At 48.1% G+C, this 24,406-nt stretch overlaps 1 protein-coding gene across 10 annotated transcripts in view; it reads left to right on the forward strand.

The window, feature by feature from the left end:
- LOC137316085 (extracellular sulfatase Sulf-1-like) overlaps positions 1–24,406 on the forward strand; it is a 441,788-nt gene that overhangs the window by 354,491 nt on the left and 62,891 nt on the right. For all 10 annotated transcript variants that reach the window (XM_067980325.1, XM_067980324.1, XM_067980323.1 and 7 more), the window contains 3 exons: positions 4,357–4,485; positions 4,933–4,989; positions 19,432–19,561. In XM_067980325.1, the coding sequence (XP_067836426.1) occupies positions 4,357–4,485; positions 4,933–4,989; positions 19,432–19,561 (316 nt within the window). The remainder of the gene's footprint in view (positions 1–4,356; positions 4,486–4,932; positions 4,990–19,431; positions 19,562–24,406) is intronic.

The following is a 24,406-nucleotide window of genomic DNA, read 5'->3' on the forward strand; positions in this document are numbered from 1 at the left end:
TAACTGAATGGGCAAGTGTAGGCAAGTGTGAAGTCATCCACTTTGGACCTAAAAAGGATAGATCAGTGTACTTTCTAAATGGTGACAAGCTTGAAACAGTGGAGGTCCAAAGAGACTTGGGGGTCCATGTACATAGATCATTAAAATGTCATGGACAGGTACAGAAAATAATTTAAAAGGCTAATGGAATGCTGGCCTTTATATCTAGAGGACTAGAATACAAGAGGGTAGAAGTTATGCTACAGCTATACAAAGCCCTGGTTAGACCACACCTGGAATACTGTGTTCAGTTCTGTGCACTGCACTTTAGGAAGGATATATTGGCCTTGGAGGGAGTGCACTCTAGGTTTACTAGAACGATACCTGGACTCCAAGGGTTAAATTACGAGGAGAGATTACACAAACTAGGGTTGTATTCTCTGGAATTTAGAAGATTAAGGGGTGATTTGATTGAAGTTTTCAAGATATTTAGGGGAACTGATAGGGTAGGTAGAGAGAAACTATTTCCGCTGGTTGGGGAGTCTCAGACGAGGGGACATAGCCTAAAAATTAGAGCCAGGCCTTTCAGGAGTGAAGTTAGGAAACATTTCTATCCGCAAAGGGTGTTAGAAGTTTGGAACTTTCTTCCGCAAACAGCAGTTGATGCTAGCTCAATTGTTAATTTTAAGTCTGAGATTGATAGATTTTTGTTAACCAAATGTATTAAGGGATATGGGACTAAGGTGAGTATATGGAGTTAGATCACAGATGAGCCGTGATCTCATTGAATGACAGAACAGGCTCGAGGGGCTAAATGGCCTACTCCTGTACCTATGATGTGTGATCACACACAAAGCACATTGATATCACTGGCATACTTTAGCAAGATATCAGAGGGCAATCGGCCCTTGTGGATCCACATCCCTGCAGAAGTCAGCACCTTAATTAGAGGAGAAGGGGAGAAAATTGGGCAAAAAAAATGAGACTAGGTAACAGTATACAAAACGTATGGTTATGTGACGAAAAACACACCAACAACCAATATTTTTCTCCTTTAAAAAGAATTTGAAAAATACCAGTGTGAGATACATTATACGGGACTAAATGAAATGAATAGTCTAACGAGAGCAAACTCTGGAATACTAATGAACAAAAAGATAACAAAGCACTCAGTGTAGCATTGCTGTATGGAGAATTCAGAACCATAAAATATAATCAGTAATGAATCATCAGCACCATCACAATATCCTATTCATTTAGGCCAGAATTTCAAATTCTGCAATGTTGGTAAAATATAGTCATGTGACATGGAACAGATACACTATTGGTTACTGATTCATTGGAAGGAAGCAACAGTTTATTTATAAAAATCTGCATGTTTTAAAAATAGATGCATCAAAATTTCCATCTCCACATGCAACTCATAATTTTGGATTTTGCAGTTCATTTACTGCAGCCATGGTAGTGTGACTTGGATCAACAGTTGCTATCTGTAGATGCCAAACAAAGCTGTTCATAAAATTGTAGGGAGATGGGGTGGAATGCAACTCATCCTAATGAGAAGGCAACCTTACCCAAGACCGTTGATCCTTAATGCCACAGTAAAAGAGTATTGCTTCTGAACTACCAAAGTGACTGCAACACTGAACTGACAATGAATGAGACCCATGAGTGTAACAAGTCCTATAAGTCCCTGAGAGGAACCTTTTAGTTCAAAAGCTGTATAATATACTGTAATAAGCAGTATTGCAAATGCTCACAGTTTCATTATTTATTGATTTTGTGCCATTGTTTTAATCTAGGCCACCCACTCGCTCACTGCTGTCCCTGTTATTCACTCACATTAAAATAATAATTTCACCCCTCCCGCCTTATTAGTTCAAATCTTTGTTTTGTTGATGGAAAGTAGTTCATAGCTGATCTCAGTTGCTCTTGACATCTCTGGACTAAGGTGAGGAATTTTCAGCTGGGGCTCCCACTCGTGATTGTTATCTATTGACCCCTGATGGCAAGTACTTAGTACAAGTACAATTAATAAATTGTTAACAATGGCAATGCTGAACCAAGGAAACTACAAGAGATATGACATTTGCGTTTCATTTTCTATTCATTTCTCAATTTTTTTTTTCCCCAGAAATTTTGATAAGTATAAATTCTGAAAGCAGATTGTTTCCTCATTTCTGATCCCTTTGTGGTTAGACTTATTGAGGGAAAAATTCAGCTTCTTAGCTCCTGGCACACATCAGGGGTGCATATCATGAAATTGCACACCTCCAGCCTGTGATTTTCTTTCCATTAAAATTTGTGCTCTCACAGCTGTGATATCATACCGCCCATACTGAAGTACTGTTTTTCCCTCAGCTTTCTGTCCCCTCTGCTGATGGTGGTGACTCTTGCTGTGGTATGATTCCTTGGGGGCTGGTAGCCCTCCAGTACCTTGTCCAATGAGCCATCCGTAATGTGTGAACCTAGACAGTGTCAGCAGGCTATTCAGTTGTGGAACATCACAGCTGAGCCCAATCCGTACACATGCCCACAAGTACCTGCCTTCAGGGGTCAATAGATAGCAATCACAAGCGGGAGCCCCAGCTGAAAGTTCCTCACCTTAGCCCAGGGACATCAAAAGCAATTGTAATATCCCAGCTGAGATCAGCTATGAACTACTTCCCATCAACAAAACAAAGATTTGAACTAGTAAGGAGGGAGGGGTGAATTTTAGAGCATATGGGGGAAGGGATAAAGGGTAAGTATACTGAGAGACTAGGCAGTCTAAAATAGCACAAAGGGGACATGAGGGGAAACCTTAGAGCATATAGGAGAGAGGGTAAGGAGGATAGTGAAAGAATAAGAAAAAAATGGAATGAAAGAAGGTACTTGGGAATATGAATGTGTCAGGGCCACAGTGTTTACTCTTAATTCAAATTCGTTGATAATTCAAATCACTTTAGCACTGAATTTATACTCTCCTGCATAATTTACCTTGCTTAATTCAAATTACTGCATAGCTCAAATTTTCTAGCACAAAATTGACAATTGTCAGGGCTATACTGTATATGCAGATACACAAAGCATTAGAAATAATGTTGGATGACTAGAGACACAAATTAAAATATGGGGATATGATGAAGCCATAACAGAATCTTTGGTGAGACTGGGACCTAAATAGTTCCAGCTTTAATAGTCTCAGAGCAGTAGAGAAGGAAACAGGGGAGGAAGGTTGGCCTTATTAATTAAAGACATGACTTCAGCCTTAGAAACATGTTTTTATTCGAAGAGCAAAGAGCAAAAAATAGTTTCCACTAGTTGGCGAACCAGTAACTAGGGAGCAAAAACTCAGGATTATCACCAGAAGAACAAAAAAGGGAAGCTAGAAAAATATTTTCACACAGGATTATTGGAGAAATGCTTTACCACAAGTGGACAGTGAGTCAGAGATTATAGGGCTGATTTTCCAGATCCTTTCCCCAGAGAATACTCAGTTTCCCAGTGCAGACCTCAGGAAGAAGGGGTGGCAACTCAGATCAGTGGGGTTCCAGGGCTTTCCTTTGGGCTGAGTGCTTGGCCTGCACCTGCAGAAGCCACAGACTCAATGCAGCAATGTTGATGAGGCGGGGATGGGGCATTCCTGGCCTCCTGCCCCATTTTTTGATTTATTCATCAGGTGGGTGCCCTAGGGCAGGGGTTCCCAAAGAATATGGCGTCACGTCCTGACCCTGGATCACTGCTGATTGGAGAGTCCAGGTGAGTGCTGCAGTAAATGTTATGCCTCACAGAAGTTTAAGGTGCCTGACAGACCTGCAGGTACCTCTGATTTTCATGCACCCTACTGCTGGCACTAGGCCAGGAGGTGGGCCTCTTCAGAGGCCGTCTCCAAGCCATTTAACTGGCCTGGGACAAGGAAATTGCAACAAGAGCATGGCACTTCAGGTGCATTACTGCAGTCTAACACAGGATGGGGGGAGGGATAAGAAAATTTGCCCGTATAACATTATTTAAAAGGGAATTTTGAGAATTATTTGAAATGAAAGAATATTAAAGGGTATGGGAAAGGACAAGGAAATTTAACTACAATAGATTGCTTCAGCTGAAGAGCTAACATGGCATAAACACGAAGACCCAAATGGCCTCTTTCTGTGCTGTATATTTTATGATTCTATTTCAATGGAAGTTTTTAACATTAAAAATTTAAACAGAATTCAACAGTTTTGACAATCTTTGCTACCTCTCATCTCTAGATTTGAGCACAGTTAGCTCTATTTGTTTAGTTCAAGTAATTTTTCCTTGCCTTCTAAGTACAAGATGTCGGACTTAGATATGTTTAGATAAATTGTTTAACTTGCTGTATCGCATCAATTGTGGTTGTGCTTATTTCAACAGTATTCCTCAGCTGGTTCTGAATATCGATCTCGCTCCCACCATCTTGGATATTGCAGGCCTTGATATTCCACCAGACATGGATGGCAAGTCTATCCTGAAACTATTGGAACCTGAGAAACCAGGAAACAGGTGGGCCAAAACAATTGAGTCCGAGCACTTACACACACACTGCATTAAGGTTTTGATAAAATGGGAGCCAGAGAGGAATAATGAAGAGCAATTAACCAGATTCAGAAGGACCTGAACTTTTTGAGAAACTGTGGCCGTAGATAACAAATGCAATTCAATGCAAATAAATGTAAAATAGTTGGTATGGCAACCAAGAACCCGAATATGGAGTATCATTTGAATGGAATTTTTTCTGCCCCCTTACAAAGGGCATCAATAAATCATCTTTCTGGAGCAGCTACCTACACCAGGATTTTTAGCCTCCTTGGTCAGGCAGGTGCCCAAGATGCACCCTGAGTGGTGTAGATGCCCACTGGCATTATCTAGATAAGGAGACATCCAGATGTGTTGCCCATATAGTGGCATAGGTGAATCAGTGTTTAACATCCAGCATGTCTTTTCTTCCAGATTCCGTTCAAATAAGAAGGCCAGAATTTGGCGTGACACATTCCTTATTGAGAGAGGGTAAGTTACAGTGCATTAAGAATTTAACACAATGCATTTTGTATGTTTGCTCTGTTTTCACAAAGAAATGCATTCTCATAAGGATTGTACTTTTGACTCCCAAATTACTTTGTGGAGATTTTTTCACAAAAAATGGAAACTCTTACATGATTTTCTAACTTACAAATGTATTAAACCTGGTAGTTATTATACTCTTCTTGTAATATTGCACCAATGTGAATACAAATATATCTTACCGTATTTTCGGTTAAGGAATTGGCTCTCCCAAGGAGTTCGTACTCCCTAGTTTTTGTAATTGTGGACCATCTAGAAAATCATACATCCATTCCAATGTAACTTCCTTGACTGGAGAAACAATCACTGAGTTTTAGAATTTATTGATAATGCAGATAATGTATTAATAAGCTCTAAAACTTATCATTAAAGAAGCCATGTCAGCAAGAAAATTGCATTAGATTTTTGAAAAACAGGTGTTACTCCCCTCCTGGAACAGGTGGAAGCATTCAAGTGACATGTTAATAAGGTGGGACTGAAGCAAAAACACCTCTCGTTGCATTTTCTTGGTTTCTGCCTGCAGACAAGCAGAAACCAGCTGGCCTATTGAGAGTGGGTCTTGGAGATTGTGCCCAAACCCCTCAGATTTGAGAATGGACTGCCAGCAATCTTCACCTGCTTTTAAACAGGCAAGTGTTTTCTTTCCAGGGTAAGCACAGAAGAACGGGGCTGTTTTTCAACAGCAGCCGTAAGATGGCAAGAACACTGGGGTCGATATCCTGACAAGAATATTCATCAAGGGCACCAGACAAATCCTTAACCCCTTCACATTTACTCCTCATCAAGGAACCATCTGGAGTTTAACACCCAGGCCAGGAAATTCCTCAGAGCTACTCCCGCTCCACTGCCGTAGCTTTGCAGGAAGTGCAGCGGAAACCGTGTTTACATACAAACCAGAGTATCTGCTGCACTTCTGGTGAAGTAACAGCAGCGGAATGGGAGCAGCTACCAGGAAATTCCTGGCCCTAGTCTATGTCTGGGAGTGAATGACACCTCAGTGTGGCTCCCTGAACTGTCTTACATCAACCAGTTCAGATTTTATTAGCATTTACCCTACCAACCGCCCATCAGGATCTACATAAGCTACCGAGTGAATGAATTAACTCTTACTTGCCAATTATCAAATTGTTATGCATTAACAATTGTTTATTAACCTTCAAATCATAGTTAGCAGCAGTTAAACGTTGAGTATGCAAATAATTAGTAGATAGAGTTAATTGATAAAATAAATAACAGAGGCTGCATAGGCAGTTCAGTATGTCACGGTAATTCAGCATTAACTGGCTTACTGATTATAAATTTACAGTTGAGATCAGTGTCTGAGATTGATATAAATTGGTGAGATTAATTTCAGATTAGACTCCTTAGATAGCTGACGGCATTAGAGGGGTCTCCCCCAGGAATGGTGTGTCGGAGGGGTTAAAATTGAGCGGGTCGACTTACTGGCCTGAGGTTGCTCTGTTCCCACTTTCACATCGGTTAAGGCTCCCACTACAGGCAGGCAGGGGCCAAATTCACATCGGTTAAGACTCCCACTACAGGCAGGCAGAGGCCAAATTCACATCGGTTAAGACTCCCACTACAGGCAGGCAGGGGCCAAATTCACATCGGTTAAGGCTCCCACTACAGGCAGGCAGGGGCCAAATTCACATCGGTTAAGACTCCCACTACAGGCAGGCAGGGGCCAAATTCACATCGGTTAAGACTCCCACTACAGGCAGGCAGGGGCCAAATTCACATCGGTTAAGACTCCCACTACAGGCAGGCAGGGGCCAAATTCACATCGGTTAAGGCTCCCACTACAGGCAGGCAGGGGCCAAATTCAAATATTAAAGTTGAGGTCCGATGACATCATCGGCTTTGCGACATTATTTTTACTAGAACTCGGGGGGAGGCCCGCCTGGTGGCAAACCCGCCAGAGAAACCTGGCGGGAGGCAACAGGGTTTCCAGAAGAGGCCACGGGAAGTTCAGTTTTTTAATTTCTGGAAGACTTCCTTGGGGCCAGGCGGAGCAGCAGTGCACTAACCTCTACTACCCCCAACCAGCATTGGCTCTGCATTCCCCCACCTCCAACACTCATCTTATGCCGGAGATCGTTCCCTTCAATCCCAATTCCCGCTCATGCCTGCCGGCTTTGGGCAGGGGACACGTGAAAAATTAAAATGAGGCTGAGCAGTTAAAATCGGCTGGGCCTTGCTTCCTTCCCAGCTCCTGGGTGTGCCGACCGCTTTGGGCCCCCATGCACTGATCCCACCCAGAGTTAAAATCAACCCCAGAGAGACAGTCTAGATTAAAGTCTATTTGCTCAATTTTAAAATCAAATTGCCGGTGCGTTGGGGGCGGAGGGGCTGTGAAAATGGGCAATTAAAGCCGGCGGGATGATAGTTAAAGACCTGAATGTACCTCAGTGAGGTACTTAAGGTACTTTACTTCTGACGTAGTAGATAGTTAAAACGATTTTAAACTTACCTGAGCTCCCAATTCACGCCTGAAATAAATTAAATAAAAACCATTGCACAAAGTTAAAAAACGAAATCAACCTACCTTTCCACCCTGCTCCGATGTCTGATGTCTCCCTTTCCGATGTCCCCTTCTTCCCCCTCGATGTCCTTCTTCGATCTCCCCCTCTTCTCTCCCGATCTTCCACTCTTCCCCCCCCGATCTTCCACTCTTCCCCCCCCCCGATCTTCCACTCTTCCCCCCCCCGATCTTCCACTCTTCCACCCCCCCCGATCTTCCACTCTTCCCCCCCCGATCTTCCACTCTTCCCCCCCCGATCTTCCACTCTTCCCCCCCCGATCTTCCACTCTTCCCCCACCCGATCATCCACTCTTCACCCCCCGATCTTCCACTCTTCCCCCCCCGATCTTCCACTCTTCCCCCACCCGATCATCCAATCTTCACCCCCCGATCTTCCACTCTTCCCCCCCGATCTTCCACTCTTCCCCCCCTGAACTTCCACTCTCCCCCCGATCATCCACTCTTCACCCCCCGATCTTCCACTCTTCACCCCCCGATCTTCCACTCTTCCGCCCCCCCGATCTTCCACTCTTCCCCCACCCGATCTTCCACTCTTCACCCCCCGATCTTCCACTCTTCCCCCCCCGATCTTCCACTCATCCCCCCCCGATCTTCCACTCTTCCCCCCCCCGATCTTCCACTCTTCCCCCCCCCCGATCTTCCACTCTTCCCCCCCCCCCGATCTTCCACTCTTCCCCCCCCCGATGTTCCACTCTTCCCCCCCCCCGATCTTCCACTCTTCCCCCCCCCCGATCTTCCACTCTTCCCCCCCCCCCGATCTTCCACTCTTCCCCCCCCCCGATCTTCCACTCTTCCCCCCCCCGATCTTCCACTCTTCACCCCCCCGATCTTCCACTCTTCCCCCCCCCGATCTTCCACTCTTCCACCCCCCCCGATCTTCCACTCTTCACCCCCCCGATCTTCCACTCTTCCCCCCCCCCGATCTTCCACTCTTCCCCCCCCCGATCTTCCACTCTTCACCCCCCCGATCTTCCACTCTTCCCCCCCCCCGATCTTCCACTCTTCCCCCCCCCCGATCTTCCACTCTTCCCCCCCCCCCGATCTTCCACTCTTCCCCCCCCCCGATCTTCCACTCTTCCCCCCCCGATCTTCCACTCTCCCCCCCCGATCTTCCACTCTCCCCCCCGATCATCCACTCTTCCCCCCCCCGATCTTCCACTCTCCCCCCCGATCTTCCACTCTTCCCCCCCCGATCTTCCACTCTCCCCCCCCGATCTTCCACTCTTCCCCCCCCGATCTTCCACTCTTCCCCCCCCGATCTTCCACTCTTCCCCCCCCGATCTTCCACTCTCCCCCCCCGATCTTCCACTCTTCCCCCCCCCCCGATCTTCCACTCTTCCCCCCCCCCGATCTTCCACTCTTCCCCCCCCCCGATCTTCCACTCTCCCCCCGATCTTCCACTCTTCCCCGCCCCGATCTTCCAATCTCCCCCCCGATCTTCCACTCTCCCCCCGATCTTCCACTCTCCCCCCCGCCCCGATCTTCCACTCTCCCCCACCCCGATCTTCCACTCTCCCCCCGCCCCGATCTTCCACTCTTCCCCCGATCTTCCACTCTCCCCCCGCCCCGATCTTCCACTCTCTCCCCGCCCCGATCTCCCACTCTCTCCCCCCGCCCCGATCTTCCACTCTCCCCCCGCCCCGATCTTCCACTCTCCCCCCCTGCCCCGATCTCCCACTCTCTCCCCCCGCCCCGATCTTCCACTCTCCCCCCCGCCCCGATCTTCCACTCTTCCCCCGATCTTCCACTCTCCCCCCGCCCCGATCTCCCACTCTCCCCCCCGCCCCGATCTTCCACTCTTCCCCCGATCTTCCACTCTCCCCCCGCCCCGATCTCCCACTCTCCCCCCGCCCCGATCTCCCACTCTCCCCCCGCCCCGATCTTCCACTCTCCCCCCCGCCCCGATCTCCCACTCTCCCCCCGCCCCGATCTTCCACTCTCCCCCCCGCCCCGATCTTCCACTCTCCCCCCCGCCCCGATCTTCCACTCTCCCCCCCGCCCCGATCTTCCACTCTCCCCCCCGCCCCGATCTTCCACTCTTCCCCCGATCTCCCACTCTCCCCCGCCCCGATCTTCCACTCTCCCCCCGATCTTCAACTCTCCCCCCCGCCCCGATCTTCCACTCTCCCCCCCGCCCCGATCTTCCACTCTTCCCCCGATCTTCCACTCTCCCCCCGCCCCGATCTCCCACTCTCCCCCCCGCCCCGATCTTCCACTCTTCCCCCGATCTTCCACTCTCCCCCCCGCCCCGATCTTCCACTCTCCCCCCGCCCCGATCTTCCACTCTCCCCCCCTGCCCCGATCTCCCACTCTCTCCCCCCGCCCCGATCTTCCACTCTCCCCCCCGCCCCGATCTTCCACTCTTCCCCCGATCTTCCACTCTCCCCCCGCCCCGATCTCCCACTCTCCCCCCCGCCCCGATCTTCCACTCTTCCCCCGATCTTCCACTCTCCCCCCGCCCCGATCTCCCACTCTCCCCCCGCCCCGATCTCCCACTCTCCCCCCGCCCCGATCTTCCACTCTCCCCCCCGCCCCGATCTCCCACTCTCCCCCCGCCCCGATCTTCCACTCTCCCCCCCGCCCCGATCTTCCACTCTCCCCCCCGCCCCGATCTTCCACTCTCCCCCCCGCCCCGATCTTCCACTCTCCCCCCCGCCCCGATCTTCCACTCTTCCCCCGATCTCCCACTCTCCCCCGCCCCGATCTTCCACTCTCCCCCCGATCTTCAACTCTCCCCCCCGCCCCGATCTTCCACTCTCCCCCCCGCCCCGATCTTCCACTCTTCCCCCGATCTTCCACTCTCCCCCCGCCCCGATCTCCCACTCTCCCCCCCGCCCCGATCTTCCACTCTTCCCCCGATCTTCCACTCTCCCCCCCGCCCCGATCTTCCACTCTTCCCCCGATCTTCCACTCTCCCCCGCCCCGATCTTCCACTCTCCCCCCCGCCCCGATCTTCCACTCTTCCCCCGATCTTCCACTCTCCCCCCGCCCCGATCTCCCACTCTCCCCCCCGCCCCGATCTTCCACTCTTCCCCCGATCTTCCACTCTCCCCCCGCCCCGATCTTCCACTCTCCCCCCCGCCCCGATCTTCCACTCTCCCCCCCGCCCCGATCTTCCACTCTCCCCCCCGCCCCGATCTTCCACTCTCCCCCCGCCCCGATCTTCCACTCTCCCCCCGCCCCGATCTTCCACTCTCCCCCCCGCCCCGATCTTCCACTCTTCCCCCGATCTCCCACTCTCCCCCCGCCCCGATCTTCCACTCTCCCCCCCGCCCCGATCTTCCACTCTTCCCCCGATCTCCCACTCTCCCCCCGCCCCGATCTTCCACTCTCCCCCCGATCTTCAACTCTCCCCCCCGCCCCGATCTTCCACTCTCCCCCCCGCCCCGATCTTCCACTCTCCCCCCCGCCCCGATCTTCCACTCTTCCCCCCCCCGATCTTCCACTCTCCCCCCCGCCCCGATCTTCCACTCTCCCCCCGATCTTCAACTCTCCCCCCCGCCCCGATCTTCCACTCTCCCCCCGCCCCGATCTTCCACTCTTCCCCCGATCTCCCACTCCCCCCCGCCCCGATCTTCCACTCTCCCCCCCCGCCCCGATCTTCCACTCTCCCCCCCCGCCCCGATCTTCCACTCTCCCCCCGCCCCGATCTTCCACTCTCCCCCCCCGCCCCGATCTTCCACTCTGCCCCGCCCCGATCTTCCACTCTTCCCCCCCCCCGATCTTCCACTCTCCCCCCCGCCCCGATCTTCCACTCTCCCCCCCTGATCTTCCACTCTCCCCCGCCCCGATCTTCCACTCTTCCCCCCCCCGATCTTCCACTCCCCCCCCCGATCTTCCACTCTCCCCCCCGCCCCGATCTTCCACTCTCCCCCCCCGATCTTCCACTCTCCCCCGCCCCGATCTTCCACTCTTCCCCCCCCCGATCTTCCACTCCCCCCCCCGATCTTCCACTCTCCCCCCCGCCCCGATCTTCCACTCTCCCCCCCTGCCCCGATCTTCCACTTTCCCCCCCGCCCCGATCTTCCACTCTCCCCCCCGCCCCGATCTTCCACTCTCCCCCCCCCCGCCCCGATCTTCCACTCCCCCCCGCCCCGATCTTCCACTCTCCCCCCCGCCCCGATCTTCCACTCTCCCCCCCGCCCCGATCTTCCACTCTCCCCCCCCCGCCCCGATCTTCCACTCTCCCCCCCGCCCCGATCTTCCACTCTCCCCCCCCGCCCCGATCTTCCACTCTACCCCCCGCCCCGATCTTCCACTCTCTCCCTCCCCCCTTCCAGGCGCAAAACCAGGAAAGAACTTTAATCACCATCAATTACATTGCGATTGTGTTGGAAAAGTTAAGTTTTTTTTATTCGGGTTCGCCACGCGCACCTTCATCCCCCCACTGCCAACCCACCACCATTTCAAAATTGAGCCCTATATGCTTGTAATTTGAAATTTTTCCAGAACTTATACAACTTCATCCTTAGAAGTTAACATGGATAAACTGGTTGCCTTGCCTTCATCTGGGAGGATGGTATTGACATCAGAGTGATGAACTGCTAACTATAGAGGCACTATCTATTCCTTCTGGATCCTTCGCTCCTGGGTAATTTCTCCTTCCGCGCTAGTAGCAGTATCTGGACTAGTTGGCTTAAATCTCACCTCACTTTATCTTCGGGGAACATGTACATCTAAGTGACACACTTATATCTGTCTGTATCTGGCTGGTATCGGTCGTACAATCTTATCTTCTATAATCTTTCTCTCTCTCTGTTGAAGATGCACTCTCCAGTTTTACAGAAACATGCCTCTACATACAATGGACAATGAACTCCTACATCTTATACAACAATGACTACTACAAGAGCTACAAAAAGAACTAGAAATAAACTAAGGGCTGGAGTCTGAGACTGAAGACTGAAAACTGAGAGTTAAAAACACCATCTTAGATATCCTTAATTTCCAAAGAAACTCCTCAATTCTGTTGACTAATCTGACTAACACATCTGTTATTAGAGTTCACCCCATCTGGTGTCAATCACCTCACACAGCCCTGGTACCCCTGATGACCTCCAAATCAATGAAGCACCAGCACTTTGATATACCAGATCATTCAATTACTTCCTAGCTTCTCTGGTCTTTGCTAACAAAGCGGTCACGAACAGTTCCAGATAAGGCAGGACATCTTTATGTCTGCCTTAATGAGCTGTCTCCAGGCTTGTAGTCTTGATGGCTTGTTTTCTAACTCTGGATAGGAATGTTTTGTTTGTATAAACCTTTGTGGATTAATTAACATTGTCCCTCTCCTTTCCTAGCATCAAGTCTGACTACTGACTCCACCTTCAGAACACATTTAAGGCAGTTCATGGGGCATTTTCCCTACCAGGTCCTGAAGCCAGTGACCATTATCGCTGCTGCAGGTCTCTCAGGTTTGCAGCTGCAGTAAACTTTTCTCCCTTGGTTTAAGATTCACACCTATTCCAATGGTATTCCTGTGCCAGGGGAACATTCAGGGCATGGTAATGACCTGCACTCGGAAATACAGTTGGGTTCAGATCTGTTTCAGCTGCCTAGGCCCTAGGCTTTGGAATTCCCTTCCTGAACCTCGCCACCCCCCTATCTCTGCTCCTTTAAGTCGCTCCTTAAAATCTATCTCTTTGACCAAGCTTTTGGTCACCTGTCCTAATATTAAATATTTAAATATTTTAATTTAAATATTGGGAAGACCGAAGCCATTGTCTTTGGCCCTGGCCTCAAACTCCGTTCCCTAGCCATCAATTCCACCCTCCTCTCTGGCTACGGTCTGAAGCTGCTGGACTGTTTGCAACCTCGGCATCCTATTTGATCCTGAGATGAGCCTCTGACCCCATATCGTCTCCATCACCAAGGCTGCCTACTTCCACCTCCGTAACATCGCCTGTCTCCACCCCTGCCATAAGACCATAAGAGATAGGAGCAGGAGTAGGCCATTCAGCCCTTCGAGCCTGCTCCGCCATTCAATGAGATCATGGCTGATCTGATTTTTACCTCAACTCCACTTTCCCGCCTTTTCCCCATATCCTTTGACTCTCTTGCTGATCAAAAATGTGTCTAACTCAGCCTTGAATGTATTCAATGACTCAGCCTCCACAGCTTTTTGCTCATCTGCTGCTGAAAACCTCATCCATGCCTTTGTAACCTCCAGACTAGACTATTCCAACGCTCTCCTGGCCGGCCTCCCATCTCCCACTCTCCGTAAACTTGAGCTCATCCAAAACTCTGCTGCCTGTATCCTAACTTGCCCCAAGTCCTGTTCACCCATCACCCCTGTGCTCACTGACCTACATTTCTTGGGGCATTTCATGCCGCTCCCGGTCCGGCAACGCCTCGATTTTAAAATTCTCATCCTTGTGTTCATATTGCTCCCTGGCCTCACCCCTCCCTACCTCTGTAACCTCTTCCAGTTCTACAACCTTCCGAGATCGCTGTGCTCCTCCAATTCCGGTCTCTTGCGTATCCCCGATTTGGCAGCCCTACCTTCAGCAGCCTAGGCCACAAAGTTGTGAATTCCCTCCCTGAATCTTTCTACCTCTCTCTCCTCTTTTCTGTCGCTCCTTAAAACCTACCTCTTTGACCAAGCTTTTGGTCACCTGTCCTAATATCTCTTTATGTGGCTCTGTGTCAATTTTGTCTGAAAACACTCTTGAGACATTTTTATTACATTAAAGGGGCTATATAAAGGCGAGTTGTTGTTGTTGTTGTTGTTGGGGCCCTGCGCATTTCCACCTGAGTTGCACTCGAATGGAGGGGAAGAGGAAAATCGGGCCTTTTCTACTACATTGATTTTTTTCACCAACCGGGTGGTTTATACAGTGGTGCAGGAACTGACAGATTTCAAATCAGCTTTTATATTACAGCTTGCTGTGTAGGTAACAAACTCAATGAACAGATAAATTATATTCCCTTTGCTGTTATGGGACCTTGCTGTGTGCAAAATGACTGTCACGTTTGTCTGTGTAACAACGGTGACCGCACTTCAAAGCATTTCATTGTGTGAATCGCTCAGATGTTTCTGAACGATGTGTGATAAGGTGCTTTATAGGTGCCAAGTTCTTTATTTCAACACTTTGGACAGAACTGTCAGCCTGCTGTGAGAGTGTATATCCTGTATACTGCTATATCAGTGTACTTCCTGTCTAATGTAGGGTTTCACATCATCTTAGAATAATAAATTACATCACATTTGCATAATGATAAGATTAATCTTAGTAATGCCAAATTGTGTTTTCAGTCAGTTTTTTCATGCAGAAAACTATTTCTATTTGTTTACCGAGTTATAAACAAATACAAATATTCTCAACAATAAATACAAGTTCTATGAAATGTTTGTTTTATGCCAGGAATTTAATGCAACTATTTAACATCAAATTCCCCATTCTCCCAGCCATGCTACAATTGTTGTTTTAACCAAATCATTATGTAAAGGGCGAGTTGATGGTTGCACATAAATATTTAACACCTCCACATGCCTAATCATTAGCAAGATAATAAAAAGTGATTACTGCTGAGCTCACTGGAGCTGTCATTAGGAATTCCCTTCACACAATGATTTGATTAAATGCTCCATACTGTACCATTCCATTTTAACTCCATGTGTGGTTAACCAGCAGCATTGGCACTGGCTAAGGAGGACAAAAAGGTGCCATCAGAAGGTTAAAAAAAACAATTGCTCTTAAACAGCAAGTATTACCCTTAATTTCCCTTATAGAAAATCGGTGTTAAATAATTTTCATTAACTTTAACATCCTTTTAGAAAAATAATTTATATCAATTTTTTCCCCTCTGGAGTGGTGAGTGCTAATGGTATTGGTAAAGCCAATTAATAAGTTACTGAGGCATGAGGGAAGTACAAGGAGAGGGAATCAGTATCAGCAGAATTCATCGGACGTCTCAGTGATGTGTCCCTTCAGCTGCCCGTGTTAATTCATTTCCGTCACACGTTTGAGCTTCGTAATAATCAGGAGTGCATTCCAGCTATGATTTGTTCTACAGTCGCTGCTCAGTCAAAAATACTCAAAAAGGCAAAGGAAATGACAGAAGAAGTATTAAAATTAGATGGAACTCTTTGGAGGAAAGATTTACCCCCCCAGGACAAGCAGGATCTCTTCAAACCCCCTGCGTAATGTCAACCCCGACTAATGATCTCGCCCCAATCTGTAATCTGTTCAACCTCCCCTCCCCACCCCGAGGTCTCCCCCCACTGGTGTACGATCTCCACCCCCGACCCAGGGTCTCGCCCCCACCCCCTGCCAACCCACGATCTCCACCCCCCGACCCGCGATCTCCACCCCCCCGACCCGCGATCTCCACCCCCCCGACCCGCGATCTCCACCCCCCCGGCCCGCGATCTCCACCCCCCCGGCCCGCGATCTCCACCCCCCCGACCCGCGATCTCCACCCCCTGCCAACCCACGATTTCCGCGAGCCCCCCCCCCACAACCCTTGACTGCCGCGATCTTCCTCCCCTGACCCACGGTCTCCCTCCGACCCGCGATCTCTTCAAACCCCCCCCTCAATGATCTTCCCCCGACCCACAATCTCCCCACGACCTGCAATCTCTTCTACACCCCCGTGATCTCCCCACCCCCCCCCCCCCCCCCCCCGCCACCCTGACCCACAATCTCCCCCCAACCCACGATCTCCCTCACCCCCTGAGAGATCTGGGGATATCTGTGCACAAATCGTTGAAGGTGGCAGGGCAGGTTGAGAAAGTGGTTAAAAAGGCACACGGGATCCTGGGCTTTATAAATAGAGGCATAGAGTACAAAAACATGGAAATTATGATAAACCTTTATAAAACACTGGTTCGGCCACAACTGGAGTATTGTGTCCAGTTCTGGGCACCGCACTTAAGGAAAGATGTGAAGGCCTTAGAAAGGGTGCAGAAGAGATTCACTGGAATGATTCCAGAGATGAGGGACTGGAGAAGCTGGGGTTATTCTCCTTGGAACAGAGAAGATTGAGAGGAGATTTGATAGAGGCATTTAAAATCATGAAGGGTCTAGACAGAATAGATAGAGAGAAACTGTTCCCATTGGCGGAAGGGTCAAGAACTAGACGACATAGATTTAAGGTGATTGGCAAAAGAACCAAAGGTGACATGAGAAAAAACTTTTTTACATAGCGAGTGGTTAGGATCCGGAATGTACTGCCCGAGGGGCTGGTGGAGGCAGATTCAATCATGGCCTTCAAAAGGGAACTGGATAAGTACTTGAAAGAGAAAATTTAGGGCTACGGGGATAGGGCAGGGGAGTGGGACTAGCTGGATTGCTCTTGCATAGAGCTGGCGCGGACTCGATGGTCCGTGCTGTAACCTTTCTATGATTCTACGACCCACGATCTCCCCCGACCCGTGATCTCCCCTGATCCATTCTCTTCTACACCCCCGGGATCTCCCCCCCCCCGGACCCGCGTCCCCCCCCCCCCCCCGGACCCCGATCTCCCCCCCCCAAAGCTGACCCACAACCTCCCCCCCAACCCCCGGACCCATGATCTCCCCCCCCACCACCACCGGGAAATGGAGATAAAGAATTCAAATGAGGTCCTGTCGTTAAAGTTCAGCAGGACCTCCACCTTACCCACATTTCTGGATTTCCCAGTTGCTACGACCCCTGGCTCCCTTCCCACCTCCCCATAAATATCAGGGCCTTTGTGATTGAATATAAAAGTGACTCTCTAAGTATACCCCAATGTAGTTTTGTGCAACTGCTGTTTATTCTAATTCTGTTTATTCTTTTGCCTAATTTTTTGCTTAATTATTATGAGCTCGAGTCAGTAATATCGGTTAAAGTAATCTGAGGTGTGAGAAATCACCTTTTCTTAGCCAGCAGTAAACGTGAAACCATCATCAGTCTTATCCTGTGTAGCAACTTTTAGATTCCTGCCTCGTCAATGAACATTTTAGCAACTTCACAAATCGAAGTATACATCTAAAGGCCTGAGGCTTAATTGTGAACAGTGCTCGATTTTCTGAAAGTTGGTATATTCCACTGAGACTGACTGAGATTTGCCATCTTAAAAGACAGCTGAACACTGATTAGAATCGTGCTCCAGGAAAATGACACTAAGCCTTGGTCTCACCACCGTAATAGATATTGATTTTTTTTTCCAGTCTCTCTGATTCAACACACTCTTCCGGTCTGAAGACTGGAGGCTATATCTTGAAACCTGTGCCAATTATATTAACATGGAGAAGGAACACATATATCTTACTGACAGAAAACTAATGTTCACATCTGTGTGCTTGTATTAGTGAAACTTGGGCAATATACATCAATCAGCTGGTGTGTTTCCAGCAGATTACTTTGAAAGTTAACTACAGCTCTACAAACTATGCTTCAGTCTTTCTCAGATTGGTTCGAAAGTATTGCTGCACCAACGCGATAGTGCATTAAATCTAGATATAAAGTAAATTCACCAGTTTAAAGGTATATATTTTCCCCCCATCAGTTTATCCTCCAGAAGGCAGTGTGTCGTGCTGGGCTACAGTTCAATGGATGCCTTAGCCCTACAGGGATCCGCCATTCTTGTGTGAGCCCAGACAGCAGGGTCAATTTTTGTGCGACCCCATTGATCGGGTGGGCAGAGGCCGGAACCAGCCCCCCACCTGCTTGATAAACATTGTTCGAGGCCACAACCATTTTCATGGCGGGAACTCATTAAAATATTCTCGGCAAGCTGCCTGTGCATTTGGGACACATAAGGGCAGCTCACTGATCAGTGGGGGCAGGAAATCAGACTGTTCATCCGCAGAGCCGAGCCAGCAGTATTTAATTTCAGGGGGGAGGTGGGCAGGCAATCGCAAGGAAGGCTATGGCGGTTCCGGCCATGGGCAAGACCATCTTTGTGAGGTCAGGAGGAACATTCCTGGCCCTTCCTGGCCTCACATAAATTGTTAAAAGAACTTACCTGGAGCATTTTCGGAGCAGCCTCCAGTGATCCCTTCAAGGACCATTGGTTAGGCTGTTCTATGTTGAGTTCCACTGGGCGGGGCATGCGCACTGCATATCACCTGCTGGAGCAGTAAAATTGCATCGGGATCCAATGTATATCATAGGATCCTGATTTACATAAATTAACAGGTTCCCACGTGTTTCGAGTGCGTAGGACAACTATTTCCAGGCACGTTCCAAAACCGCAATGGCCTGGCCGTCAGTGGGAGCAGGCCGGTAAATATTGACAGTGATTTTGGTCTCGCTACCACCCATTCCTGTCAAAAATGGTGCAGTAATGAGACCAAAATCAGCACTCCCCTCCCCTCCCCCCCTCCCCCCCCTCCCGACATCGGCACACACCCAGAGTACCATGTTTGGACAGATGGAGGCTCCAGCTTCAACAGGCCATCACAGAAACTTTAACATTAGGCCGGAACCAGCTGTATCCGGACCTTCTAGTTTAATCTCGCCAAAATTTCAGCAGAAACACACTGGAAGGGCAGCAGATTCTCAGGCGCAGTGTATGGAGTACAATAGGGGATGAAGTAGAATTTATTGAAAGTAGGAGTGAGCATTAATTAATTCCTCATTTTATCTGAAACAAGTAAGTCCCTTCCTGCCCTGGATTATGTGTTAGAGTAAAATAACAGTGAACGGTTTTATCAACAGTACATATTAGAATTTCTAGCAGTCAAAATGTTCCTTTGCAGGCAAGCATAGTGTGGCTTTTGAATAACCTTTGTAAATCTTCAGTCATTACTATCTGAAAGCAAGCAGTTAAAAACACACTGCACCATTGCAACTGGGCAGTGCTCTTAGAGTAAGTGATGCTCACACTCCACATATTCTTCCAGTTTACTAGAAAATTTTGTTGCTCTTTTTTTCCAGCAAATTGCTTCGTAAAAAGGAAGAGGGAACTGGCGATGCCCAACAAACCAATTACCTACCTAAATATGAAAGGGTAAAAGAAGTGTGCCAACAGGCAAAGTACCAGACAGCCTGTGAACAACCTGGGCAGGTAAATGAGCACAACTAAGCTCAATCATATGAATCATTTTTTCACACTGGGTAGTAAGTCTACTGCTTAATACTGGCAATGTACTAAATTTACAAAATTTAAAGCATTGAAGATCCAAAACATAACAAGTGACCGACCAACTGTAAGAAATGAGGTGAGACAGGTCAGTCTCTATCAGCATCAATGGTTCAATTCAATTTGTTGGCCTCTTTGAAGCTGCACTGCATCGCACAGCCATTGCCCATTGTTTGCCAATTTGTCAAAGTTTGAAGTTGTTTAACACAAAGAAATTAACTACAAAGGACAGGTTGTAAACTTCCTTATAGCTGCAATTACACTGTGCTATTGCCACCAATTCCCAAAGCTCAGATGTTGCACAGCCAGCTGCAAGCTGAACGTAAAACTGCCGTGACTCACCAGAGCCAGCACCTTTGAAGACTTGCTGTAAAAATTATTCCACCACTGAATATATCATTTGTGGTATTCTTTTGAGAATGATCCTCATGAAAGCACTATGTTTTTCCCACTATAAACTTGAGTATGTAATTTAGGCCAATACTTCAGTGCAATACTGTGGGAGTGCTGCAGATGAGATGTTAAACCAAGGCCCTGCTGTCTGCCAGCTCAGGTGGACATCAAGATTCTGTGGCACTAATCGAAGAAAAGCAGGGAGTTCGCCCAGTGCCCAAGCCAACATTCCTCCCTCAACTGACACATACATACTTACATACAACACACACACACACACACACACATGTTCTCTTTTTTCTTTCTGTCCCTTTAATTTTCCTGCTAGTCCTTCTCCTGCCAGGTCACCCACATTCTGAGTATTAAGCAGACCTAATCTGATTCTGTCAACTCAACACCATCTCCTTCACCAGCCTGGTTGCTAATTGAAGAATTGTTTTACAAAAATTTTCTATTTCACCGTCAGAAAACTCAATCTGGACTCAGTTCAGATACATTTAGATCTCAGCTCACGTCTGCTGCTTATCATTTAAACATAAATTGAAGATGTAAAGAATAATTCAGAGGGTATACAGAGGGATTTGGGTGTCCTTGTACATGAATCACAGAAAGTTAACATGCAGGTACAGCAAGCAATTAGGAAGGCAAATGGTATGTTAGCCTTTATTGCAAAGGGGTTGGTGTATAAGAGTAAGGAAGTCTTGCTCCAATTATATAGGGCTTTGGTGAGACCACACCTGGGGTACTGTGTACAGTTTTGGTCTCCTTATCTAAGGAAGGATATACTTGCCTTAGAGGCGGTGCAACGAATATTCACTAGATTGATTCCTGGGATGAGAGAGTTGTCCTATGAGGAGAAATTGCATATAATGGGCCTATATTCTCTGGAGTTTAGAAGAATGAGAGATGATCTCATTGAAACGTATAAGATTCTGAGAGGGCTTGACAGGGTAGATGCCGAGAGGCTGTTTCCCCTTGTGGGAGAGTCTAGAACTAGGGGTCATAGTCTCAGCATAAGGAGTCAGCTATATAGGACTTAGATGAGGAAAAATTTCTTCACTCAGAGGTTTGTGACTCAGTAGAATTCTCTACCTCAGAGGGCTGTGGATGCTCAGTCATTGAGTATATTCAAAACTGAGATCAATAGATTTTTGGACGCTAAAGGAATCAAGGGATATGGGGATAAGGTGGGTAAGTGATGTTGAAGTAGAAGATCAGCCATGATTTTATTGACTGGTGGAGCAGGCGTGAAGGGCTGTATGGCCTACTCCTGCTCCTCTTTCTTATGTTCTTAATATTTTGGTGGTGTAAATTCAATTAACTGAATGCACTGTTATAAGTCATGTAGTAGTCAGAACTTTATGTCCAAAATAATGGACCATTTATTTCAAGTATTCAAAACTGTCAAAATTCAGTTTTGTTGACATATATGTAGAGGTATATTCAGTTGCCAACAAGCCAGGGGATCAACCCTGGTTCAATGAGGAGTGTAGAAGAGTATGCCAGGAGCAGCACCAGCGTTCCTAAAAATGAGGTGCCAACTTGGTGAAGCTACAACTCAGGACTACATAAACAGCGGAAGCAACATGCTATAGACAGAGCTAAGCGATTTCACAACCAACAGATCAGATCAAAGCTCTGCAGTCCTGCCACATCCAGTCGTGAATGGTGGTGGACAATTAAACAACTAATGGGAGGAGGAGGCTCTGTAAACATCCCCATCCTCAATGATGGCAGAGTCCAGCACGTGAGTGCAAAAGACAAGGCTGAAGTGTTTGCAACCATCTTCAGCCAGAAGTGCTGAGTGGATGATCCATCTCGGCCTCCTCCCAATATCCCCACCATCACTGAAGCCAGTCTTCAGCCAATTCGATTCACTCCACGTGATGTCAAGAAATGGCTGAGTGCTCTGGATACAGCAAAGGCTATGGGCCCCGGAACATCCCGGCTGTAGTGCTGAAGACTTGAGCTCCAGAACTAGCCATGCCTCTAGCCAAGCTGTTCCAGTACAGCTACAACACTAGCATCTTCCTGACAATGTGGAAAATTACCCAGGTATGTCCTGTCCATAAAAAGCAGGACAAATCCAATCCGGCCAATTACCGCCCCATCAGCCTACTCTCAATTATCAGCAAAGTGATGGAAGGTGTCGTCGACAGTGCTACCAAGCGGCACTTACTCACCAATAACTTGCTCACCGATGCTCAGTTTGAGTTCTGCCAGGACCACTCTGCTCCAGACCTCATTACAGCCATGGACAAAAGAGCTGAATTCCAGAGGTGAGGTGAGAGTGACTGCCCTTGACATTAAGGCAGCATTTGACCGAGTGTGGCACCAAGGAGCCTGAGTAAAATTGAAGTCAATGGAAATCAGGGGGAAAACTCTCCAGTGGCTGGAGTCATACCTAGCACAAAGGAAGATGGTAGTGGTTGTTGGAGGCCAATCATCTCAGCCCCAGGACATTGCTGCAGGAGTTCCTCAGGGCAGTGTCCTAGGCCCAACCATCTTCAGCTGCTTCATCAATAACCTTCCCTCCATCATAAGGTCAGAAATGGGGATGTTCGCTGATGATTGCACAGTGTTCAGTTCCATTCGCAACCCCTCAAATAATGAAGCAGTCCGTGCCCACATGCAGCAACACCTGGACAACATCCAGGCTTGGGCTGATAAGTGGCAAGTAACATTCGCGCCAGACAAATGCCAGGCAATGACCATCTCCAACAAGAGAGAGTCTAACCACCTCCTCTTGACATTCAACAGCATTACCATCACCGAATCCCCCACCATCAACATCCTGGGGGTCACCATTGACCAGAAACTTAACTGGACCAGCCACATAAATACTGTGGCTTCAAGAGCAGGTCAGAGGCTGGGTATTCTGCGGCGAGTGACTCACCTCCTGACTCCACAAAGCCTTTCCACCATCTACAAGGCACAAGTCAGGAGTGTGATTGAAAACTCTCCACTTGCCTGGATGAGTGCAGCTCCAACAACACTCAAGAAGCTCGACACCATCCAGGACAAAGCAGCCCGCTTGATTGGCACCCCATCCACCACCCTGAACATTCACTCTCTTCACCACCGGCGCACTGTGGCTGCAGTGTGTACCATCCACAGGATGCACTGCAGCAACTCGCCAAGGCTTCTTCGTCAGCACCTCCCAAACCCACGACCTCTACCACCTAGAAGGACAAGGGCCGCAGGCACATGGGAACAACACCACCTGCACGTTCCCCTCCAAGTCACACACCATCCCGACTTGGAAATGTATCGCCGTTCCTTCATCATCACTGGGTCAAAATCCTGGAACTCCGTTCCTAACAGCACTGTGGGAGAACCTTCACCAAACGGACTGCAGCAGTTCAAGAAGGCAGCTCACCACCACCTTCTCAAGGGCAATTAGGGATGGGCAATAAATGCTGGCCTTGCCAGCAACGCCCACATCCCATGAACGAATAAAAAAAAGTTCTCTTAATCTTTTGGTTCAGTTTCTTTTCACACTTTGTTTGAACAATGCTTATCTTTTGATTGAAAAAAAAATCTTAGAATATCTGACAAACCTTGTTTGATTGATGCTATTTAAACCAGTCTATTAATGAGTGTTCATTTGTTTTATCCTTCAACTTCAGAAGCGAAGCTAAGGTTGCACTTAACACAGAACAGTATGGATCAAATCAGTACACACCACTAATCATCAGGAATATGGAGAGTTTTTCCCTGCCACCATTACATTTTGTGCATTTACACCAAGTATGTGTTACCGATCAGAATCTTAGAATTTTACGGTATAGAAAGTGCAATCTAGCCCATCGTGCCTGTGCAGGCTCTCTGAAAGAGCTATCCATTTAGTCCCATTCCCCTGGCCTTTCCCATGCCCTTTTAAATTTTTGTTTTTCATTTATTCTCTTACCTTTCATTAGTTATTATAGATTCTGCTTCCACCACTGTTTTGGATAGGCCATTCTATGTCTTAACAACCCTTAGTGCAAAAATAAATTCTCCTAACCTTTCCTTTTATCCTTTTGGTGATTATCTTAAATTTATGCGTTCTAGTTACTGACCTATCAACCATCGGGAATAGTTTTTCTCTATTGACCACATATTTTTGAACACCTTTTAGATTTTCTCTTCACCTTCTCTGTTCTAATGAAAAAAGCCCCAGTTTCTCGAGTCTCTCTTCACAAATAAAGCCTTTCATCCCTGGTATCATCTTGGTGAATCTCTTGTGTACTCTCTCTGCTGGACTATAACTTGGTGTTGTAAAATTGTTTACAATTGTCAACCCCAGTCCATCACCGGCATCTCCACATCATTCCTAAAGTAAGGCTTCCAAAGATGAGCATAATATTCTAGCTGCAGCCTAACCAATGATTTCTG

This window comes from Heptranchias perlo, chromosome 3, assembly GCF_035084215.1.
Source record: "Heptranchias perlo isolate sHepPer1 chromosome 3, sHepPer1.hap1, whole genome shotgun sequence".
Lineage (NCBI taxonomy): Eukaryota > Metazoa > Chordata > Chondrichthyes > Hexanchiformes > Hexanchidae > Heptranchias > Heptranchias perlo.